The 22,115-nt window shown below is 35.1% G+C and overlaps 1 protein-coding gene across 1 annotated transcript in view; it reads left to right on the top strand.

The window, feature by feature from the left end:
• LOC138340234 (microtubule-associated protein 70-2-like) overlaps nucleotides 1-14,812 on the top strand; it is a 33,025-nt gene extending 18,213 nt beyond the window's left edge. The window contains exons 2-7 of the mRNA XM_069291944.1: nucleotides 7,869-7,964; nucleotides 9,368-9,433; nucleotides 13,814-13,984; nucleotides 14,206-14,294; nucleotides 14,420-14,507; nucleotides 14,663-14,812. Coding sequence (XP_069148045.1) covers nucleotides 7,869-7,964; nucleotides 9,368-9,433; nucleotides 13,814-13,984; nucleotides 14,206-14,294; nucleotides 14,420-14,507; nucleotides 14,663-14,812 — 660 coding nt within the window. The remainder of the gene's footprint in view (nucleotides 1-7,868; nucleotides 7,965-9,367; nucleotides 9,434-13,813; nucleotides 13,985-14,205; nucleotides 14,295-14,419; nucleotides 14,508-14,662) is intronic.
• Nucleotides 14,813-22,115: the final 7,303 nt, after the last annotated feature.

Below are 22,115 nucleotides of genomic sequence, written 5' to 3'. Positions count from 1 at the left end.
GAAGGCTCCCGCTGAGTTAAGAGAGTTAAAAGCCCAACTTCAAGAGTTGTTAAGCAAAGGCTTCATTAGACCAAGTGCATCTCCTTGGGGTGCTCCGGTGTTATTTGTGAGGAAGAAGGATGGGAGTTTTCGGATGTGCATAGACTACCGGCAGTTGAACAAGGTAACTATTAAGAACAAGTATCCCATTCCTCGCATTGATGACTTGTTCGATCAGTTACAAGGTGCTTGTGTCTTCTCTAAGATTGACTTGAGATCTGGTTATCATCAATTGAAAATACGGGCAACGGATGTGCCAAAGACTGCTTTTTGAACCAGGTATGGGCATTACGAATTTGTAGTAATGTCTTTTGGGCTTACGAATGCCCCTGCTGCTTTCATGAGCTTGATGAATGGGATTTTTAAGCCATATCTAGATCTCTTTGTGATCGTATTTATTTATGATATATTGGTATACTCAAAGAGCAAGAAGGAACATGAGGAGCACTTGAGAATGGTATTGGAAATGTTGAGGGAGAAAAATCTTTATGCCAAATTCTCCAAGTGTGAGTTTTGGCTAGATGCAGTGTCCTTCTTGGAGCATGTGGTTTCTAAGGATGGGGTGATGGTGGATCCTTCTAAGATTGAGACAGTGAAGAATTAGGTAAGACCTACTAATGTGTCAGAAATAAGGAGCTTTGTTGGTTTAGCTAGCTAGTACCGTTGATTTGTCAAGGGATTCTCTTCCATTGCTTCCCAATTGACGAACTTGACTAAGCAGAATGTTCCATTTGTATGGTCAGATGAATGTGAAGAAACCTTTCAGAAGCTCAAGACCTTGTTGACTACTGCACCAATCCTTACCCTGCCAGTGATAGGTAAGAATTTCATTGTCTATTGTGATGCATCCTATTCGGGTTTGGGTGCAGTGCTAATGCAAGAGAATAACGTAATTGCTTATGCTTTGAGGCAATTAAAGGTGCATGAACGCAACTATCCGACCCACGATTTGGAATTGGCCGCAGTTGTGTTTGCATTAAAGCAATGGAGACATTATCTATATGGGGTCAAGTGTGAAGTCTATACAGATCATCGTAGTCTACAGTATGTATTTACTCAAAAAGAATTAAACTTGAGACAAAGGAGATGGATGGAACTACTGAAGGATTATGCTGTTACCATCTTGTATCACCAAGGAAAGGCTAATGTTTGGCAGACGCCTTAAGTAGAAAAGCAGGGAGCATGGGTAGTTTAGCCCACTTACAAGTTTCTAGACTCCCATTGGCTAGAGAGGTTCAGACTCTGGCTAACGACTTTATAAGGTTAGAAGTAAATGAGAAGGGAGGATTCTTGGCGAGTGTGGAGGCGAGATCTTCTTTTCTTGACAAGATCAAGGGAAAGCAGTTTGATGATGAGAAACTAAGCCGAATTCGGGATATGGTGTTGCGAGGAGAGGCTAAAGAAGCAATAATGTATGAGGAAGGTGTTTTGAGAATTAAGGGAAGGGTATGTGTGCCCCGTGTTGATGATTTGATCCACACTATTCTTACAGAGGCTCATAGCTCCAGATATTCTATACATCCTGGTGCAACCAAGATGTATCGTGATCTAAAGAAACATTTTTGGTGGAGTAGGATTAAGCGTGACATTGTGGAGTTTGTTTCCAAATGTCCAAATTGTCAGCAAGTAAAATATGAACACCAGAGGCCCGGAGGAACACTTCAGAGAATGCCCATTCCTGAATGGAAGTGGGAAAGGATTGCAATGGACTTCGTGGTTGGTCTTCCAAAGACAATGAGTAAGTATGACTCCATTTGGGTAATCGTTGATAGGTTAACTAAGTCTTCTCACTTCATTCCAGTCAAGGTGACCAACAATGTAGAGAAGTTAGCCAAAATCTATATCTCAGAAATTGTTCGATTGCACGGAGTTCCACTCTCCATCATATCAGATAGAGGTACGCAGTTTACTTCTAAGTTTTGGAGAACATTGCATGCTGAATTAGGTACTAGGTTGGACCTTAGTACTGCATTTCACCCTCAGACCGATGGCCAGTCTGAGCGAACAATTCAAGTGTTGGAGGATATGCTTCGTGCATGTGTGATAGAATTTGGAGGTCATTGGGATAACTTCTTACCCTTAGCGGAGTTTTCATACAATAATAGCTATCACTCAAGTATTGATATGGCTCCTTTCGAAGCATTGTATTGGAGGAGATGTAGGTCTCCCATTGGTTGGTTTGATGCATTTGAGGTTAGACCTTGGGGTACTGATCTTTTGAGGGATTCATTAGAGAAGGTGAAATCTATTCAAGAAAAGCTCTTAGCAGCTCAAAGCAGACAAAAGGAATATGCCGATCAAAAGGTTAGAGACTTGGAGTTCATGGAGGGTGAGCAAGTCTTGTTGAAGGTTTCTCCCATGAAGGGGGTGATGCGGTTTGGAAAAAGAGGTAAGCTAAGCCCAAGGTATATTGGACCATTTGAAGTACTTAAGCGAGTAGGGGAGGTGGCTTATGAATTAGCCTTGTCCCCAGGACTGTCAGGAGTGCATCCGATGTTTCATGTGTCTATTATGAAAAGATACCATGGGGATGGAAACTACATCATTCGTTGGGATTCGGTTCTTCTCAATGAGAATTTGACTTATGAGAAGGAGCCTGTTGCCATTCTAGATAGAGAAATTCACAAGTTGAGATCAAGGGAGATTGCATCCATCAAAGTTCTATGGAAGAATCGACCAGTTGAAGAAGCCACTTGGGAGAAGGAGGCAGATATGCAAGAAAGATACCCACACCTGTTCACAGATTCAGGTACTCCTTTTTGCTCTTGCTTTTCTTCTTATGATCATTCCCGGACAAACGATGGGTAAATTGGTATCTATTGTAACGACCTGTTTAGTCGTTTTGAGCAGCAAATTTTATTCTGGAAAAACTGTCTTGGTCGACAGATCCCACGACGGACCGTCATGGGCACGACGAACCGTCGAGGGGGTCTCTTTCTAAAACACTTAGAATTCTGAAATTTGAGTAGTGAAATTGACTCTCAGAACATCGCAACGAAGTGGCAGAACAAACCGTCACAGGCGTGACGGGCCCTCACAGACCCTTGGTAAAAATATAGTCTCTGAACTCTGTGACGGAAGTAGCAGGACGGACCATCGCAGGCCCGACGGTCCGTCACAGGCTGCGTAATCCCATGCTGGGTCGAATTTCTGTTAATTGTTTTAAGGGGCGTTTTGAACTATTCCTGCTATAATTATAAATCTAGTGGGCTAATGTTATTAATTTAACTACTTGAGGGTTAAAGGAGATAACCTTGAATTAATTAATAGGTTAATTCATCATCTTTTATACTTAATTATATGCTAATTAGGGTAAAAGAAAGAGGGTTTGAATAAGAAAAAAATAGAAAGAACAAGGAGAGGGAAAGAGAACGATCAAGAGAAGAGGGAAACGAAGAGGAAACAAAGCGTTGGGAAATTGCTTGCTTGATCACGAATCTTCGGTGGAGGTAGGTCATGGTTTTTATGCAATTGATAGTAAACTCTTAATAGCGAATGATATGTATTGGGTAGTATTGTAAACCCTTCTATATGCTTAATTGTGTGCTTGCATGATGTGTTTATATAATTGTGATAAAATAAGCATGGTGAATGTATTGAATCCTAAATCATGAAAACCTCTTATTAAAAATGATGCCTTGGTATAAGAGAAGGCTTGATGAACTGAATTAATGAGATTGATGATGCCTTGGTATAAAAGAAGGCTTGATGAATTAACAGAATAAGATTAGTGGAGTGGGTGTCACGAACCGACACGTAGAATTAGGGGATCGGGTGTCACGAACCGACACGTAGAATTAGGGGATCGGGTGTCACGAACCGACACGTAGAATTAGGGGATCCGAGTGTCACGTTCCGACACATATTAGTTGGGGAGCGGAGTGTCACGTGCCGACACAAGAGGAATAAAGATAATGAATCTTGGAATTATGTTAATAAATTTGAATGAAAAGAACCTATTTCCCAAATGAGTATGATATGGAGGCTTGAGTCCTCATGAGTGTACTTGACGTTATTTATCAAAGATTCTTGTACATGTTGTTGCTACAGATTAAGTATTCTAGTTGATTTATGATATAATCTGATATATATTGTTTTCTATTTTGAGTTGGCCGATGATATCTACTCAGTACCCGTGTTTTGTACTGACCCCTACTTGTATGTTTCTTCCTTGTTATTTGTGGAGTGCAGCAAACGTGCCGTCGTCTTCAACTCAACCGCAACTCTAGCCAGTCTTCATTACACCGGATTTCAGGGTGAGCTAATGCTTCTAGCTTGGATTGGATCTTCCTCTTCATGTCTTGATGCCTTGAACTTCCGGCATTGACTAGCTTCTTACTTGTTCTAGCATTCTAGATACTCTTAGAATTAGTAATTTGAGGATAGATGTGCTTGTGATGATGACTTCAAGATTTTGGGGATAATAATAGTTGTCGAGTTTTTAGAAGTTATTTATTTGATTTTTATTAATGAGTTTAAGTCTTCCTTATTATATTGTGTTATTATATTCGAAATGTTGGGTTTTGTATTGATTGGTTCGCTCACATAGGAGGGTAAGTGTGGGTGCCAGTCGTGGCTCGATTTGGGTCGTGACAGCTGTTGACGCGCACTCCACTATTAAATGGAATTCATTTTCTGCATGCAAGTTTCAGCTAGGTGATGCAAAGTCGCTCTCTCCTAATGTATTTTCCAGCTTCCTGGCCATTCTCCTCCGCAACTTGGTCTTCTGAATTTTGACTTTTTTTCAGCTGCCCTTTTTGCTCATTTTTCTTTGATTTTCACCCTGAAGCATCTAATCATATTGATTAGAGGAAGAAACATAAAAAGACTCTACAATTTAAGTTTCAGCTAAGAAAGTGCTCTCAAACTTAGCTATGTATACGGGATAAATTGGTTATTAGGCATATAAATACTGCTAGATTAGTAGACATTAAGAGCATAGCATGTATAATTTCTTATTACAGAAAGTACACAAGTGAATGGAGTTGACAGTTCGATCAGACAAAAGTGACCACCGAAAGGAACTTCATAAATGATTTGTACAATTGCCTATCAAAACTCGGATATAGACAAAACAGAGTACAACTACTTTGATGAAGAAGCCATAAAGTTAAAATACAAAAATACTACTTGGCGACAGTAGACATTTTAAGCATAGGCCAACTTCTTCACTATTCAATTATGTACCCAACCACAAATATTCAACGTAAGAAGAATGTAGGTGTGTGAAATTTATTATTTCTATTGAACGTTAATTGAATAATGTTATCAAATCGTTAATCAGTATATAAATCAACCAATTGGGTTGAGATTGTTTCCACATGGGGTGGTACATGCTTATTATTCAATAGAAAAGTATGAATGTGTTCAAATCAGCTACAGGAATAAACATTATCGAATAAAGACAGTGTAAATCAGGGGATGGCATGAATGTCAATTAACAGAGCGGTTTTGGTTTGACACTATCAACTATAACTACAACAAATAACAGAGAAGTAACAATAACGAGACAGGTTTTTGGGATGTGATTTGAATATTGGCTAATATAGACAATGTGTAATTGCAAATGTTAGGAAATAGCTGTAAATAAGTTATACTTTAGTGGAGACAAACTTTCTCTCGAACAATTTACCCTGAATCAAGTTGATTTGTCTCGATATCAACAAACATGCAAGTAACAACATCATACGATTTAGTCTATTCACCCTCTCGAGTTGAATGTATTGAAAAGGGCTTAAGATTCACTCTCTCGAGCTTATCCCATGACAACCCAATACCCACAGACCATCAATCAAGAACTTTGGTTTTAAAACCTCTCTCTCGAGCAAGCCAAAGAATTTAAGGTTTAACTGCATTTGCAACTATATTTCTTTAAATTAAACCAGAATTAATGATTGAAATCACTTCTTAAGAGTATTGAAACTAACAATTAGCAATACCCATAAGCTAAATAAACCCATAATCATATAATCACACCCCCAAGAAGTGGAGTTTCAGCTAGACATCATAAAAAGATAGAAAATCGTTACCAAACTAAGTTTCCATGAACTAGGTAAGGTTAATTTCGTCTTTACAAAGGCCTACATTGAAGAATCTTAAAGATCCATAACCTTGGTGTAGCTTGTCTCAAATATGTCTTTTGTCTTCATGGAGAGAAGTTTTTCAGCAAAATCACTAGAAATGAAGGCGGTTTCAAAACCACTGTCATCAATCACATCAATTTGTAAGGTACACCTACAATCATAGTGTGTAAATATTTGAAATTTTATTTGTATATGTCATATTTTACGGCAATAAATTTATGTATATAACATAAATGTAATTCCGAAGAACTAATGTTGTCTTTCTTTGACATTTAGTGTAATCAAACCGCTTCTTGTCTTTTGTGCATTTACATGTTTCTAGTCCAAACACTCTAGCATGCAAAACTACTAAGGTTGAGCAAATTTCATTTACGTTGCACATTCTAGCAACTTTTTCGTGCCAAAGTGGATGTAGTCGTACATCTTCCAGTGACTTGTTCACCACCCATCAATTTAATCAATCTTTTGTATGGTACCAAATTTTCTGTGATGAAGTATGCTCGAAGGTTTTCTTGTGACCTTATCTTACAGTCCATATGATGAAAAATGCACATTTCTCAGCAATGAAGACAGTATAATTAGAGACATTGAAGAAATGAATTAATAAAAGTAAATATAAAAAGAACTTTGAAGCAAACTTTGATTTAATATAATGAAGGTGGATATGTGTTACATAGTGGAAATGTAATATTATGAAGGGTGATCAAGTTAGCCACAAAGAAGTGTTTTTTTATATAAACTAATAATTGATAGTGCTCTCATGTTGTATTCTAGAAGTAATATTAAACAACATGCTATAACAAATTTCTTGATTGCGATGGCTTAGCCTCCACTTACTAATGCACACAATTTGCAATATTAATGAGTTTTGAATGATAATCTGGATACTTCCATCAATCAAAGATATCCCAACATCTATTACACTGAAAATATTTGAGAACTAAAACGGAAGAACCTTCAGGAATTTAGGTGCATGGGATTAGCTTTTGGCTCTTGCAAACAACTTTGAGTATCCTTAAACATGAATGAGTTTGTTGAGAGTTTAAAGAATGGGTGTGTCACTCTTTGCCAAGGATTCTATGGTGTAACCTAAATCAACAGTGATCAACTATGCATTTTCCTTTTTGGGTGGGCATACTTTAGCCCCTTTCTTGTTTTTCTTTTCCTTTTATTCTCCTCTTTGGGTTATATCATCAGACTCGAAATATAGCCTGATATATCATATTTACTATTACAGCCCCAAACAAAAACTAACAGTGAAGTGAAAAAGTCTAGTAATGATTCTACGTCCTCTACTGACTCTTCTTAATACCAAAATAAGAAAGAGAAATGTAAGAACTCTTGATCTTCTGGATTGAACTGCTCTTGCCTTAAAAACATCTTGCTCTCCTCTCATTCCAAACTGTCCACCATATGCAAGGTGGAACAATCTTCCACTGCTATTTGCGACTACATACTACTTTCTTGAGGAGGTATAGAAACCTATACGAAAATGTCCAAACAAAATTTCAACTTCAAATCAATCTTATTTCAAATCAACTTAAGCTCCTGAATTTTTCATTCGGGTCCTGTTCTTTTCTAAAATGCCCTTGTCCCTGCAATTTTTTCAGTCGTGACCTTTTCTTAGTAAAATGCCCTTATCCCTGCAATCTCAATTTATCCATATTAAAAGTTAGCAATTCGGGAAGTTTGGTATCCAAGAGTCTGTAAATATTTGTTATATAGCTGTAATTATTTATGGTGAAGGATCAAATGAACAAAGCAGTTCATAGAAGACTGAATCAAAAGAATATTTATGACCTGATGACTGGATTTGTGGTTGAAGCTGCTGACAGTGGCCTGGTGTTGAAATTCCATTATCTATAGAATATCATAACTATTTATCCCTATCAAAAGTTAGCAAATCAGAATGTCTGAGTCAGTAAATCTATTTTAAAATACCTTCATCTATGGAATCTTATAACTGATTATCCATATCAAAAGATAGAAGTATGTAAATCTTGGTTAAAGAGTTGTAACACTATACTATGAAGGCTCAAAGGAACATAATGGTTTACTTGGGTGGAGGGTTGAAGTTAGCCTCTTCAAGTTAAAAAGTGTCGAATTATTGCATCTTTATATTCATTAAAATCAATTTACGACATCTTTATGAGTAAGGTTCATTACTTTCCATGGTAATTTGCTAAAGAAAATGCCTGTCAGATTTCATAATATCACTGTGTAATTCGAAATTTCAGCCAATTAAGAGTGTGTTTGGTATGAAGGAAAATTTTTTCTGAAAAATGTTTTCCAATTTTCTCATGTTTGGTTGGGGCAAAAGTTTTGGAAAATGTTTTCCAAATCAACTCATTTTCCTCAAAATTATGGAAAATGACTTCACTTCAAAAAATTAAGGAAAACGTTTTCCAAAGCTTCCCTCCAATTTCAAATTACATTTTTTTTGGGGAAAACATCAATTTAAAAAAAAATATTTTCAATTTCAAAATTTTTTTTTCACCCAATCTATGATCACCCTCCCCCCGCCCTCCTCCCCCAACACCATCCCCTTCCCAAAAAATTAATTTTGCATTTTAAAAATATTTTCAACTTCAAAATTTTATTTTTAAGCTCCTACCTCCCCCCCCCTCGGACAGCCCCCTACCCACCCCTACCAGCCCCACTCCCCCAAAAAATTAATTTTATTTTTAAAAATACTATCAACTTTAAGTTTTTATTTTATCACTCCTACCCCTCCCTCTGCCCCCCCCCCCCGGTACTACCCCTCCTCCATCACCACTATCCAAAAAAAATTATTTTTAAAAAATATTTTCAATTTCATAAATTATTTTGTATATTAATAAAAATAAAAGATATTCCTCAAAAATATTTTTTATTCATAAATCAAATACAAAATCATTTTCGAAAAATATTTTCTACTCACCAACCAAACATGAGAAAAAAGTTCAAAATCTACTTGTTTTCCAAGAAAATATTTTCTAGGAAAACATTTTCCATGGAAAACATTTTCCTTCATACCAAACACACCCTAAGTATGTGTGCCTTTGTTTTTTTAAGCAGAACCATATTACCAGCAGCATTCAGTAAATTTCTGTAGAAATCAACAGTTGCATCATATCGTTATCATTATATTTATACTCTGTCCTATATATGCATCATCACTTTGTCAACAAACAAAACAATAGAATAAAAAAGAGGACTTCATCTTATTGATGTCCTTTTTCCTTTTACTTGAATGCTTTTTGCAGCTAAATGATGAGCTGAAGAAAGTAGATGAAAAGCTGAAAAAAACAGAGCCTCTTCTTGAAAACAAGGTACATGTTTTGCTGCTGTTGTTACATGTCTCAATATTCATGAATAGTTTCTTACCGTATTCTATTCTTCTATGATTATGAGACAGCCTTTTATAACTAACTGAGATAAGGAAATCAACCATGAATTTGCAGCATATGCAAGGAATTGGAGAGAATAACTTGTCTCTTATTCAATAGGTAAACATGTATAAATACAATATGAGAAGCTAACTAATGAAAGAAATAAACAAGAAATTCTAAAGATATGCTATCTATCTATTTTTTTGCAATACCAAGAAAAAGATCTATATACATTCTCTAACATTCCCCCTCAAGCTAGAGCATGTATATTGATCATGCCTAGCTTGTTACAAAGGTAATTTACTCGAGCTCCATGCAATGCCTTTGTGAACAAATCAGCTACTTGTTTTCATGTCTTCATGTAGCCCGTAGATATCAAGTTTTCCTGAATCTTCTCACGAATAAGATGACAATCAACCTCAATATGTTTCATTCTTTCATGATGTACCGGATTTGAAGCAATATGAAGCGTAACTTGATTATCACACCAAAGTTTTGATGAAGTAGAATGCTCCAATCCAATTTTTGTTAAAACATGTTGTATCCACATGATTTCACATGTAGAATGTGACATTGATCCAACCGGTAGTAGATCTTTGATCAATCATCGATCCAGCCCAATCTGCATCTGCGAAACACTCAATGTGAGGGTGTCCATGATTGCTTTTCAATATACCATGTCGAGGGGCACCTTTTAAATAACATAAGATTTTTTGTAAAGTTATCCAGTGTCTGACTGTGGGTGTGACATGAACTAACTAACCACACATACTGGAAAGGCGATATCTGTACGAGTCACAATGAGATAATTTAATTCCCTAACCAATTTTTTGTACCATTCTGGATCGTCAAATAGATAGTCACTCATCATTCGTGAGATGAAAAATAGGAACCATTGGAGTACTGCAAGGCTTGGCAGCCAACTTTCCAGTTTTTGTCAATAGGTCAAGTATATACTTTCTCTGACATAGACTAATACCCTTCTTGCTTCTAGATACTTCTATTCTCGAGAAGTATTTAAGTTGTCCGAAGTCTTTTCTATGAAACTTAGTATGTAAGAAAGACATAAAAGAAGAGATACCTGCAAAATCACTTCCAGTAATAACAATGCCATTGACATATATAACAAAGAGAATAGTTCCAGCAACATATTTCCTGTAAAAGACTGAATGATCACATTTTCCCTTTTTTTATCCGAACTCCTAAACTACCTCGCTAAATTTTCCAAACCAAGCTCGAGCACTTTGTTTCAAGCCATACAAGAACTTTTTCAAGTGACAAACCTTTCCATACTCCCCCTGAGCAATAAAACCATGTGGTTGCTCCATATAAACCTCTTCATGGAGATCACCATAAGGGAACACATTCTTAATATCCAACTGATGTAACAGTCAATTCTCAGAAGCAGCTAGAGAAATGAACAAACAGACAGAAGTGAGTTTGGCAGCGAGAGAGAAGGTGTCTAAATAATCCACCCCATAAGTCTAAGCATACCATTTGGTCACAAGTGTGGCCTTAAGTATCGCCAAAGAGCCATCTGAATTAACTTTGACTGTGACTACCCACTTGCTTTCCACTTCTTTCTTTCCACTAGGTAAGTCTACCAGATCCCATGTGTTAGTTTCCTTTAAGTCATGTATTTCGTCGAGTATTGATTTAGACCATCTAAGATTATTGAAAGTATCCTTAAAACTTTTGGGTACAAATATAGATATAGAGTCCAGAGATAAAATCACAGATCTAGATGCGGTAGATAACTGACCGTAGGAAAAAAATTACCAATGCGATATATGGATTTGCAAGTGTGTACCTTTGCTAAGAGCAATAAGAAGGTGAATATTTTCTATAGGATAACTTGGAGGAGGATATGATGATGAAGTAGTTGGTGCAACATAGGTATCATTAGTCTCCTGCCTCCTAGAGTAAACCTGAACAACGGGTGACCTTGTTGAAGCTGATGGAAATGGCGATGAAGGCACAATAGTAGATTGGTTCTCAATTGAAGAATCGGGTGATGTATGTGAAACATCATTTGATCGCTATGGTATGGCACCTTCCTCCCCCTGACTCGTAGAAATGGGAGGTGCATAGAAGAATGGTTTAGTCTTCGAAAAGGCAACATCAGTTGAGACCAAATATTTTCTAAGTTCAGTAGAGTAATAAAGATATCCTTTCTAAAGGTGAGATAATCCCAAGAAAACACAGTTAAAGGCCTTGGTATCCAACTGGGTAACTGATGGTCGAACATCTCTAACATAACAAGTGCTTCCAAGTACTTTAGGTTCAACCAGAAATAGGAACTTATTTAGAAAAAGAATGTCATAGGGTACAGTGGCTACAAGCATAGTAGATGGAATGCGATTAATCAGGAAACAAGTTGTAGAGATTGCATCGGCCCAAAACTGTTTAGGAACCTTTGTTTGAAATAATAGTGTCGGAGCTGTCTCAAGTAGATGTCTGTTTTTTTCATTCAGCAACTCCATTCTGGGAAGGCATATCAACACAAGATGACTGGTGGAGAATCCCATGTTGCCTCATATATGACTGAAATGATTCTGACATGTATTCTTTAGCATTATCACTCCTTATTATGCACACAATAGTATTAAATTGAGTCTTAACTTCAACAGAAAATACATAAAAATGGGAAAACACTTCAGATCTGTTCTTCATAAAATATATCCACGTCATTCTAGAAAAATCATCCACAAACGTAAAAAAATATTTATGTCCAGTTTTTGAAACAACATCACATGAACCCCAAACATCAGAATGAACTAACTCAAAAGCTAACTCTACTTGCTTATTAACCCTTGGACTTAACGTGGTGCGATGGTGTTTAGAAAATATACATGAATCACAATACAATGAAGAAATATTTTGAAACTTGGGACATAGCTTCTTCAATAAAGGCATTGAAGGATGTATCAATCGACAATGTGCTTCAAATGGCGAAATAACACCTTAGCATGCAACAGGCTGAGGTTCCCATTCATCAAGGATGTAGAGATCATCACATATATGTCTTTTACCAATAACTTGATTCCTTCCAATGTCATGAAAAAGACAATAATCAGAAAAGAACGAGATATAACAGTTAAGGTTTCTTGTAAGTTTTTTAACATATATTAAATTAAAGGTCAATTTTGGGAGACTTTAGACAAATGACAGGGTAATAGATGAGGTTGGTCTAACACTTCCAGATCCAGCACTGATATAAGTTGATCCATCCGCTACACTAACTGGAGATGGTACTTTGTGTGGCTGGAAGTTAGAAAAAGTATTAGGATTACCTGTCATATGATTTTTGGCGCCTGAATCAATCACCCATTTATTTCAAGAGGTAATAAGACACACTTTTCCTTACTCAACAAAAGTGGTAACTGAGAAGATTTTTGATAGTGAATGAGTCTAGCATAACCTTCTGACGAAACCAAAATTGTTTTATCTAATGATGGCCAATGAGCAACATCAACCTTATTATTGTGCTTATCTGAACTCTTCCATTCTTCTCCCTTGTTATCATTCATTCTCAAAATATCAATACAAAATAACAAAGAAATCACCAAAATTCTTAATATAAAGGATTTAACATGAGAATAGTCAACTTCACAAAACATCTCTACTCAAGTAGGAAAACCAAAGAAAACCAAAACAGAGTTCAGATGGTTCTAATACGCAGTTCACAGAGTAACAAGAAACTAAAACATGAATAGCCAAAGGCTCCGAACAGTATGCCAATCACGCAAAAATTTGAACCAATAGCAGCAAAGATTAGACAGTAGTCTAGCTCAAAACAGACCAAACCAAACAGCAGAAGAGAAAACAATTCAAACTATAGTATCATCAATAGAAAGATTGCAGAACTTGGATCTTGGTGTTAAATCTTCAAAAGATAGTCCAAGATAAGAAAACCGCTATAAATCAATTGGGAATCTTAGGCAACGCCAAATCAGTAAGATAGACCACAACAGACCACTAGTGGTTAAGTCACATAAACCAGAAATTTGGCAGCAGCTAATTCCGGCAACCACCAGTGGTGAGGCTCGAGAGCCACCACTTCATGTCTTAGAATTCCGGTTATTCTCTGATACCATGTGCAAGGAATTGGAAAAAATAGCTTATCTCTTATTCAATAGGTAAACATGTATAAATACATTATATGAGAAGCTAACTAGGGAAAGAAATAAAGAGGAAATCCTAAAGATATACTATCTATCTATATCTTTATACAATATAAAGAAAGAGATCTATATACATTCTGTAACAGAGCCTAATAATTAAGAATTATGCATTTATCTAGACCTTTTTGTATTTCAGCATCTTCAGATTAAGAAAATAAATGATGAAAAAAAGGCAGTGCTAGCTGTACAATTTGCTGCTGAAGCTACTCTTCGGACAGTTCATACCGCACAGAAAGATGATGAAATGCCATCTATTGAGGCAATCATTACACCCCTCGAAGCAGAGTTAAAACTTTCCAGATTAGAGGTACTTGTCGACTTTGGTATTCTCTGCAGTTCTTGAGAATTACTCATGTTTCCAACTTGGTAAAGTTTGGTAATGCCATTTCTTCGAAAATTCAAAAGTTCGCCTTGTGTGACTTATTGCAGATGGCAAAGTTGCAGGATGACAATAAAGAACTAGAATGACTTACAAAATCTAAAGAAGCTGCTCTACTAGAGGCAGAACGAACTGTTCAAATGGCATAGGCAAAGGCTGCTTCGGTTGATGACCTGCAAAATAGAGATCAAGATCTAACGAAACAGATAGAAGTATGCCAGGTTTTGCAAACACTAAAGTTTCTTAAGTTTTTTATATCAATGGGAAGCGTACTTTCATTTTAGCTGTCATTATCGAGAGTCCCATGTAAGCATCTAGACTCCTATTGCATGAAGAGAATAAAATATTAAACAAAATACACAGACTGAAGGTTGTAGAAGTTGAGAAACTAACACAAACTGTACGGGAGCTTGATGAAGCGGTATTGGCTGGTGAAGCTGCAGCAAATGCTGTACGAGAATATATCAGAGAGAAGTGCAGGAACTGAATGTAAGTGGATCTTAACTTTACAACCTATTCTTTCTTTATATCATGTTATTTTTTCTTCTTTTTTATTAGTTAAGTATGTGTCATATATTGAGCCTGAATAAATATTATGATTTGTAGGAGGAGAAAAGAGTCCTAGATCATGAGCTAGCCCGTGCAAAGATTTCTGCAAATAGAGTTGATGTTGTTACCAATGACTCAAAAGATGCCACTGACAAAGTAATGCCTTTAAAACAATGGCTTGAAGAAAGAAAATATTACCAGGCATGACTACTTTAGCTTTCTTGAAGAAAGAAACTATGCTAATTAAGTTACCATTGTAAAAAAAATACATATGATAATTGTCGTAATAGTGAAATGTAAAATGAGCTCTATTGTAAACTAGGATGATTGCAAGAATTAACCTGAGTTTTCCCTTATTCAGTTCTATTTAATATGTTTCAGTAACTAATTGCTCATAGAACATGGGTTAGAAGGTAGAGAGGTTGCTTCCATCTCAAGGAAAGGAATAGTTGTACATGGAAATAAGGTAAGCAGCAGAAGGAATTACATGGGGCATGTAGTTGTTCGTTGAATGTATATTACTTTAGTTTGCTATTCGTGTCTTTTTTATTGAATTGAGCTATTACTTTAGTTTGCAATAGTTTTTCAGCTCAATCCATTGAATTTGAATAATTACCTATTCATTTAGTTCATGTCTTTTTTATTGAATATATACAGTCAAGAAAAGTTTTACCTCACTTAATACAAAATAATTTATTGTATGGAACTTGTGCACTATACATACAACCTTATCTCTAGTCCATTCCTTATAGAACTATTAATGAAGTTTTTTCTACATTCCCCTCAACTCCTCTCTTGATTCTAAATTGGGCATACAGTTAATTTTATTTTTAAACCTTCTCTGACTCACTTCCCAAATAAAAACTACAACTATAGTTCTTCTCTGAGGTAAATAACCAAGGTTAAAGAAAATTAGAAGGAACAAAAACCAGTGTGAAATTAAACTCTTTAGTTTTGACTTGACAGTGCAAAAATAGTCTAACAGAAATACAATTAAAAAGAATATTTGTGTATGGTTAATTTAAGTAAACCATTTAGAGTATGAAAACATATATAATCTTTGTTATAAAAGATACAAAATTATTTGCATATGTCCCAACATAAAGGATATATGTGACAACATATGTCACACTTCGAATTGTAAAAATTAAAAAAAAATGTCTAACAATAGTCCCTTCATTTTTCCCTCTCTCCTTTCCTCCATAAAAAGTCGTTTCTTTTCATATTTCAAATTTAATTTATTTATACTAATTTCCATTTTTTTTCTCTTCTTCCCTTTCTCTCGTTCCATTATTCCTTCAAAGATTAAATTGATATTGCGATATTTTCTACAACATCAATGGTAATATGTTGTGATTCTCTTCTACAACAAAGCGTTGTTATCCTCACCATTCTAATTTATCATTGATATATTCTAATGTAAAATTTAATTAGGGTTTTGAAATACTTGCTGATATCAAATAAGGATATTTTAGTGGTTTTATTATTTATTTGTTTGTAGGATGATTGTGTTGTTATTCCTTTTGAAATATGATATGATTTAAAGAAAAAATACATTTTAGAACTGTTACCAATATATCTGTGTTAAATTTATTGGTCAATTATCCTAATCCAAATTAAAACACAACGGAAACACCACCAATTTTCTAAATTTGCAATATTCATTGTGAGAATTCATTTATATTCCATGATGTCAAGCAGAAAGAGAAGCTCCAGTTATGCAAGAGGCTTATATATTTTCATAGACTGAATGACTGCTAAGAAAAGTTCAACTTGAAATCAAATAAATTAAAGGCCCAAAGTTCAACTTGAAGTTCAAAAAATTAAATTTCTCTTGAGTTTTGTAATAGAGCAAACCTTAACATAGTTATACTAGACTTGTCTGTTAATATTGAATGTTGAATTGTAGGAAGAATCAACTACATTGTGTCAAAACTACTCTGTCCAAATATGTAGAAAAGGGATTATGAATCATCTCAAATCAACAAAACATAGGCCTTGTCAAGAATATACTCAAATAAATTGAATGTTGATATATATATATATATTCATCATCTGATACATGCTATGAACTGTAAAATACACCTTGACTATGATACACAAAGTCCTATTGAATTTCTTTCATTCTCATTCAAAAGAATAGATTTTTGGTAGTTATCAAAGGACAGAGTATTAAGCTCTTATATAACTATAATATACTTCACATTCTCACTACACTAGATAAGAAATAATGGCCAAAACAAACAAGGTGGATGACAAAGTACAGACAGTAAATATAATGATCCATCCACATACAGCTTGGCAAAATGTTCTGCACAGGAATCCAAGAACAAATGGGATGTTGTGCAATAGTTAGTAGATAATCCAAGACCTGTAACTTTGGCTCATGACATGTGTGTTAACAAAATTCACTACTCTAGTACAAATAGTAGACTTTGGATATAGTGAATCATATGAATTGCAGTAGGAACCTGTAATATTCAAATCCTTGATCCACCTTTGTCAACAGAAAGGCCAAACAGTAAACCGTTATCCAAAACCTAGTTATAACATACACATAGACATGGAAAAACATATGAATTAACATTGTCATCTGCATATACGATCGAAGGAAAAAATGGTTTCAGTTTGCCCTAAAATTACAGACAAGAAAAACTTATCATAATATTCAAATCTCTGCACATTTCGAACCAGTAGCAAATTTTAGTACAAATCATCAACAAAATTTAGATTCTTCCATTTTCATGATAATTTATCTCTTGTATCATGTTTCTCTAACTTAAATCTTCAACAGTGATGAAAGTGATTTTTTGATATCCTACTCAAGTGAGTGGTGAAATCAATGAAGACTTCATCAATATAAGGGTATTTAAATCCAATTGAATAACTCACAGACAAGATATACAACATCAGTGTCAAGTTAAATAGGTCTTGAGAAGTCAATTTCACCATAAATTTAACAAAACATTAAATCCACACAATAGCTACAACTTTATGAAAAAGAACCCACAAACAGAGTAATACATCAAATACACTAAAACCACTCAAATATTAAAGACAAAAGAAGAGATTCAAGAAGAAAACTTCAAAAGTTCAAATTGTAGTTTCTTCAGCTATAACCTCAAAGATTGAAGAAGAGAACCTCCAGCAGTTGAAGAAGAAAACCTCCAATTCCTTAGATGTTATAAGCAAACATACAACCCTCCATTTAATTATATTTCACAAGAGGTTTTGAAGAGACAAACATGTTAAAATTTGGAAGAAAAAATGGGTTTATGTTTGCCCTAAAACCACAGACACGATGAACTTACCATTGTTAGGTTTTATTTGCCCTTATTTCATACCATAAATAGGTTTTCCTTTTAGGAAAATGTTTTGGATTGAGTAATCTTTTTTCAGGTAGGAAAAGGTTTAGAACTCTATAAATAGAGTAATGTTCCTTCTAACTTAATCAACATTCACAATTTAGTCTTAAAGGCTTTGAGAGTTTTGGTTAGAGGGAGAATTTGTGGGTCAAAGCTTGATACGTTATCACTTGTGTGAACCTCCCATGTATTCCGAGTTAATTTGGTTGAGATTGTTTCCGTCTGTATTTTCTACTCTCATATTTATAATGAATTGCTCATCTCCTTTGTTGACGTAGGTCGATTGACCGAACCACGTTAAATCTTTGTGTCTTTTGGTATCATTCTCGTTGTCTTCTTAATCGTGGTATTTCGAGGTTTGCATTGCTAGCTTCCGCATTTACACCTGCTTATTTTCGGTCTTAACAATCATAAGATTAATATTCCGTCCAAGCATCACAACTTATATATTTCATCGTTCTGCTTCTGCTAAGCTCCAAAAAATGGATGAAAAATTAGGTCTAAGAGAAGAAGAGTGGAAATGAGCTTAGAAAATGTTTCTGTGTTGTGCTTGTGGAAGAGAAGGGAAATGAGCAAATGTTTGGTGCCGTTTCTATCGATAAAGAGAAAAGTAATTTGTCTTATATAATTAACTAAAAATAAATAAGAATGAAAATTTTTGGCGGGGTCAGCAAAAATAACAGAGGGAAATTATGGAGGGATTTAATATATAATTGTTCCAATAGAATAATACTCGCAGTAAATGTTGCCATAGATTACTTTATGGCAACGATTACCGTAACCGTTGCAATATGTATGTCTAATTCAACGTTTTCACACAATGGCAATGGATTTATTACTTAGCCTTAGCAATAATATCCAATCCATTTGGCAATGGCTCAAACTATTGCAATAGACCCTCTATAGTAACGATGCCTTCAGTGTAGCTAAAAGATCTATCGTCGTAGGCCTAATTTCTATTATTGTATCCTAAACTTTTTACAAATCTTCACTTTTTAGTCTACCACAAGGGAAATTCTTCATGAATAACTCATTAGGTTCATGAGTATAGAGGCATAGCTTGTCAAAACACCATCTCTCTTTCTAGAATTACTAAACCTCTGCATACTTTCCACTAACTCTAGGCTCTTCCACTAATATTGCTCATGATCTTGTAGCTCATGCTACCTTTTCGGGTAAAAATACTACCCATTATCTAAACATATTTCTTTAAAATAATCTCAATTGAAACATGACTTATGGAAAGGACTACAACTCACTTTAAGCTCAAACACACAATTTATATGAATATGGGTGCATATATATGAAACTGAACACTTAAATTACTCTTGGGCTTCTCTCAAGACCCTCGGAAGTCTCATGACTTCCTTAAAATTCTTGCTAAGAGAAACTCATTGACATAGAACTGACTCTACTTTTCAACCACCTCTAGTACGATGGTTAGTCAAATGAATATGAGAACACACGATTAAGGGTAGATCTATATGACTTAGCTCTATTTCATGATTAAGAGTTTGAAAGAAGGAAAACTTTTCTTAAATGTCTATAGTACCTCATTTATAGAAGTGAGGCCCTCACAACCATAAACAAGATCCTACTTGATACGGCTTCATAGACACCCTAGGAAACTTAAACTATGTGCTCTAATACCAAGTTTGTCATGACCTGAGTCTACACCCTGGACGTGGCCCACACTCAAAGACCATTGTTGGTCCCCAAGTGAACACTCATCCTGGATGACTACAAGAGGAAGACTAACTTAAGCACACAAAAGCTTAAAACTTGAATGAAATTCAAGAAATTCAACTTTGCAAGGCTTTAACTCAAATGAAAAAGACTTAAAAGAAAAATAATAAATTCAACTAGCCATAAAATATGCAAATTTATTCTTTAAAACATTTAATAAAATAAATGATTAATACAGATTCCTCAACTATACTGATTATCTATGAAGATAGATGGAATTCGAGATAAGACCCATGACATCCTGACTAAACTGAAAGTAAATGAAATAATCTGGAAGCAATGAGGCTCATAGCTAACTCAAACACTCGGATATATCAACGAATCTCTTGTTGATGATCCTAAATACCCGTATCAGCAAGAGGCAGGTCAAATGGCTCAGTACGTGGAATGTACGAGAATGTAAGGGGAACTCTAAAACATAAACATAAGCTTGAATTTGATAAAAAGGAAACATACTTACCCCTTTTCCACTCAACTCAAATCAAGAATAAGATGCTCACCTCAAAAATTAGATATTTAACTCAAAGATTAGATACTCAACTTCAAAGATATGATACTCGAGTCAATGAATCATAGATTAACTCAAAATACACAATTTAAGATAATCAACTCCTGATACTCAACTTAACTTATTTCAATATAAAGTAGTTTAAAACAAGTGCAATATAAAGAAAACTTGTTTAAAAACATGATGTCAACCCTTTGTGTATAACAAGGATGTAACATAACTCTGAAATGTATGTGAAAATACAATTAATTGATGTATATAAAAATACTATAACTTCTGTGGGAGTTTTTCTAACCGACGACCATAACTTAAGAGCTATAGTGATGATACAACGTTACTCGGCCCATGCTGCCCGGCCATCCTAACCTTGCAAGGGTTTAGGACCTGAACTGCCTAATGGATCCACTAGTATACTGTGAAAAGGGTTCATCTAAAAAAGTATGTCCCTTTTCTACCAATGTTGGCTACATAGTTTTTATGGAGACTTGAGTTAATATGAACTCACATCCCCACATAGGTGCTCCATACTTTTTTAGAATTGACTCTCATGTTCATAAAACATACTGATCTTGTGGTTTGAGATTAGTGCTCAAAACTTATCTTGAAAAGCTCTCTTGGAATCATGGTTTCCCTGGTTGCTTCATTTTATAAAGTTATTACTTCTGTCTGAAAAATAGCCCGAAGTCTCTTTACTTGTTCAACACTCTTTTGGGAAATCTTACTTTCCTCTTTACTTAACTGTAAAAACATTTATAAACTGTTAGAAAATACTTAGTTCCCTTATAACTTTTGAGAAATGATATCAACTCTTAAGGAATACTTAGTTCCTTTATATTACTTTGAAGGGAGAATTTAAACTCTTTACTCTGTATTTGACATTAACTTTAAGTCTTTAAAACAAAGTGAAACTTTGTAAAAGATTTTTGAGAACTTCATAAACTTTGCTTTGACTACTTTTAACTTCTACAGTTGACTCTTAACTTTCCTTGAATTGAAGTATGGGTTCATGATCTCATCTTTATGGATGATTTCATGATTTTCAACTTGGAGGGTTCAAGCAGAATTATGGACATGAACTACTCAACTCGTGAACTCAAATGTACTTCTCAACTCAATACTGGTCGACTTATAGGGATCATGCATAATTATGGGCATGGAAAATTAAACTCAAGGACTTCATGGGTAACATGTAATTTTTCCATGATTAGAAGCATAATCTCCAAAAGAAATAAGGAAAATACTCAATACTTATAACTAGGAGATACTACTCCTCTCAATGATACTCAATTTATGGAATTCATGAGGAAGTTATAGGCATGAACAACTCGACTAGATGGTCTAAATAACTAGATTGAACTCATGTATATGAATCTTCTCATTCTCTTATTTACTTCCTCAAAACTTATTTCAAATCAATGATGGATCTCAAAGAATTCACAATTGAACTTAAAACTTTCTTTAGCTCTACTCTTAACTCTCTCTTTAATGTGAGTTATGAATTCAAGAATTATAAATCATGATATGGAGGACATAGGTGATATTTTTGACTTATGAATACATACTCTTCACTCTTATACTGTAACACCCCGTATCCAAAATAGACCAAAAACTAGCTTTTCAGAAAAATCTATAGGTGCAACAAACGGGACCATCGACGGACCATAGACTAACCCACAATCTGTCCTACACATTCGTTAATGAGGTTAGAAACTCCCAAAATCTCAGCCCCAGAAAATTTGGTCAAGTCATGATCGACGGATGGACCTACAGTTCGTAGTCCGTGACCGTCGATCGACACCCCATTTACCCACTGTCTGATAAGAGCCACGCATGACCAGCACGGTCCGTAGATAGACCTAAGGTCTATAAGTGTGACTGAAGGTGAGAAATA

This window comes from Solanum lycopersicum, chromosome 12 (assembly GCF_036512215.1).
Source record: "Solanum lycopersicum chromosome 12, SLM_r2.1".
Lineage (NCBI taxonomy): Eukaryota > Viridiplantae > Streptophyta > Magnoliopsida > Solanales > Solanaceae > Solanum > Solanum lycopersicum.
The sequence above is the reverse complement of the archived record's forward strand: the minus strand, read 5'-3'. Positions and strand labels throughout refer to the sequence as shown.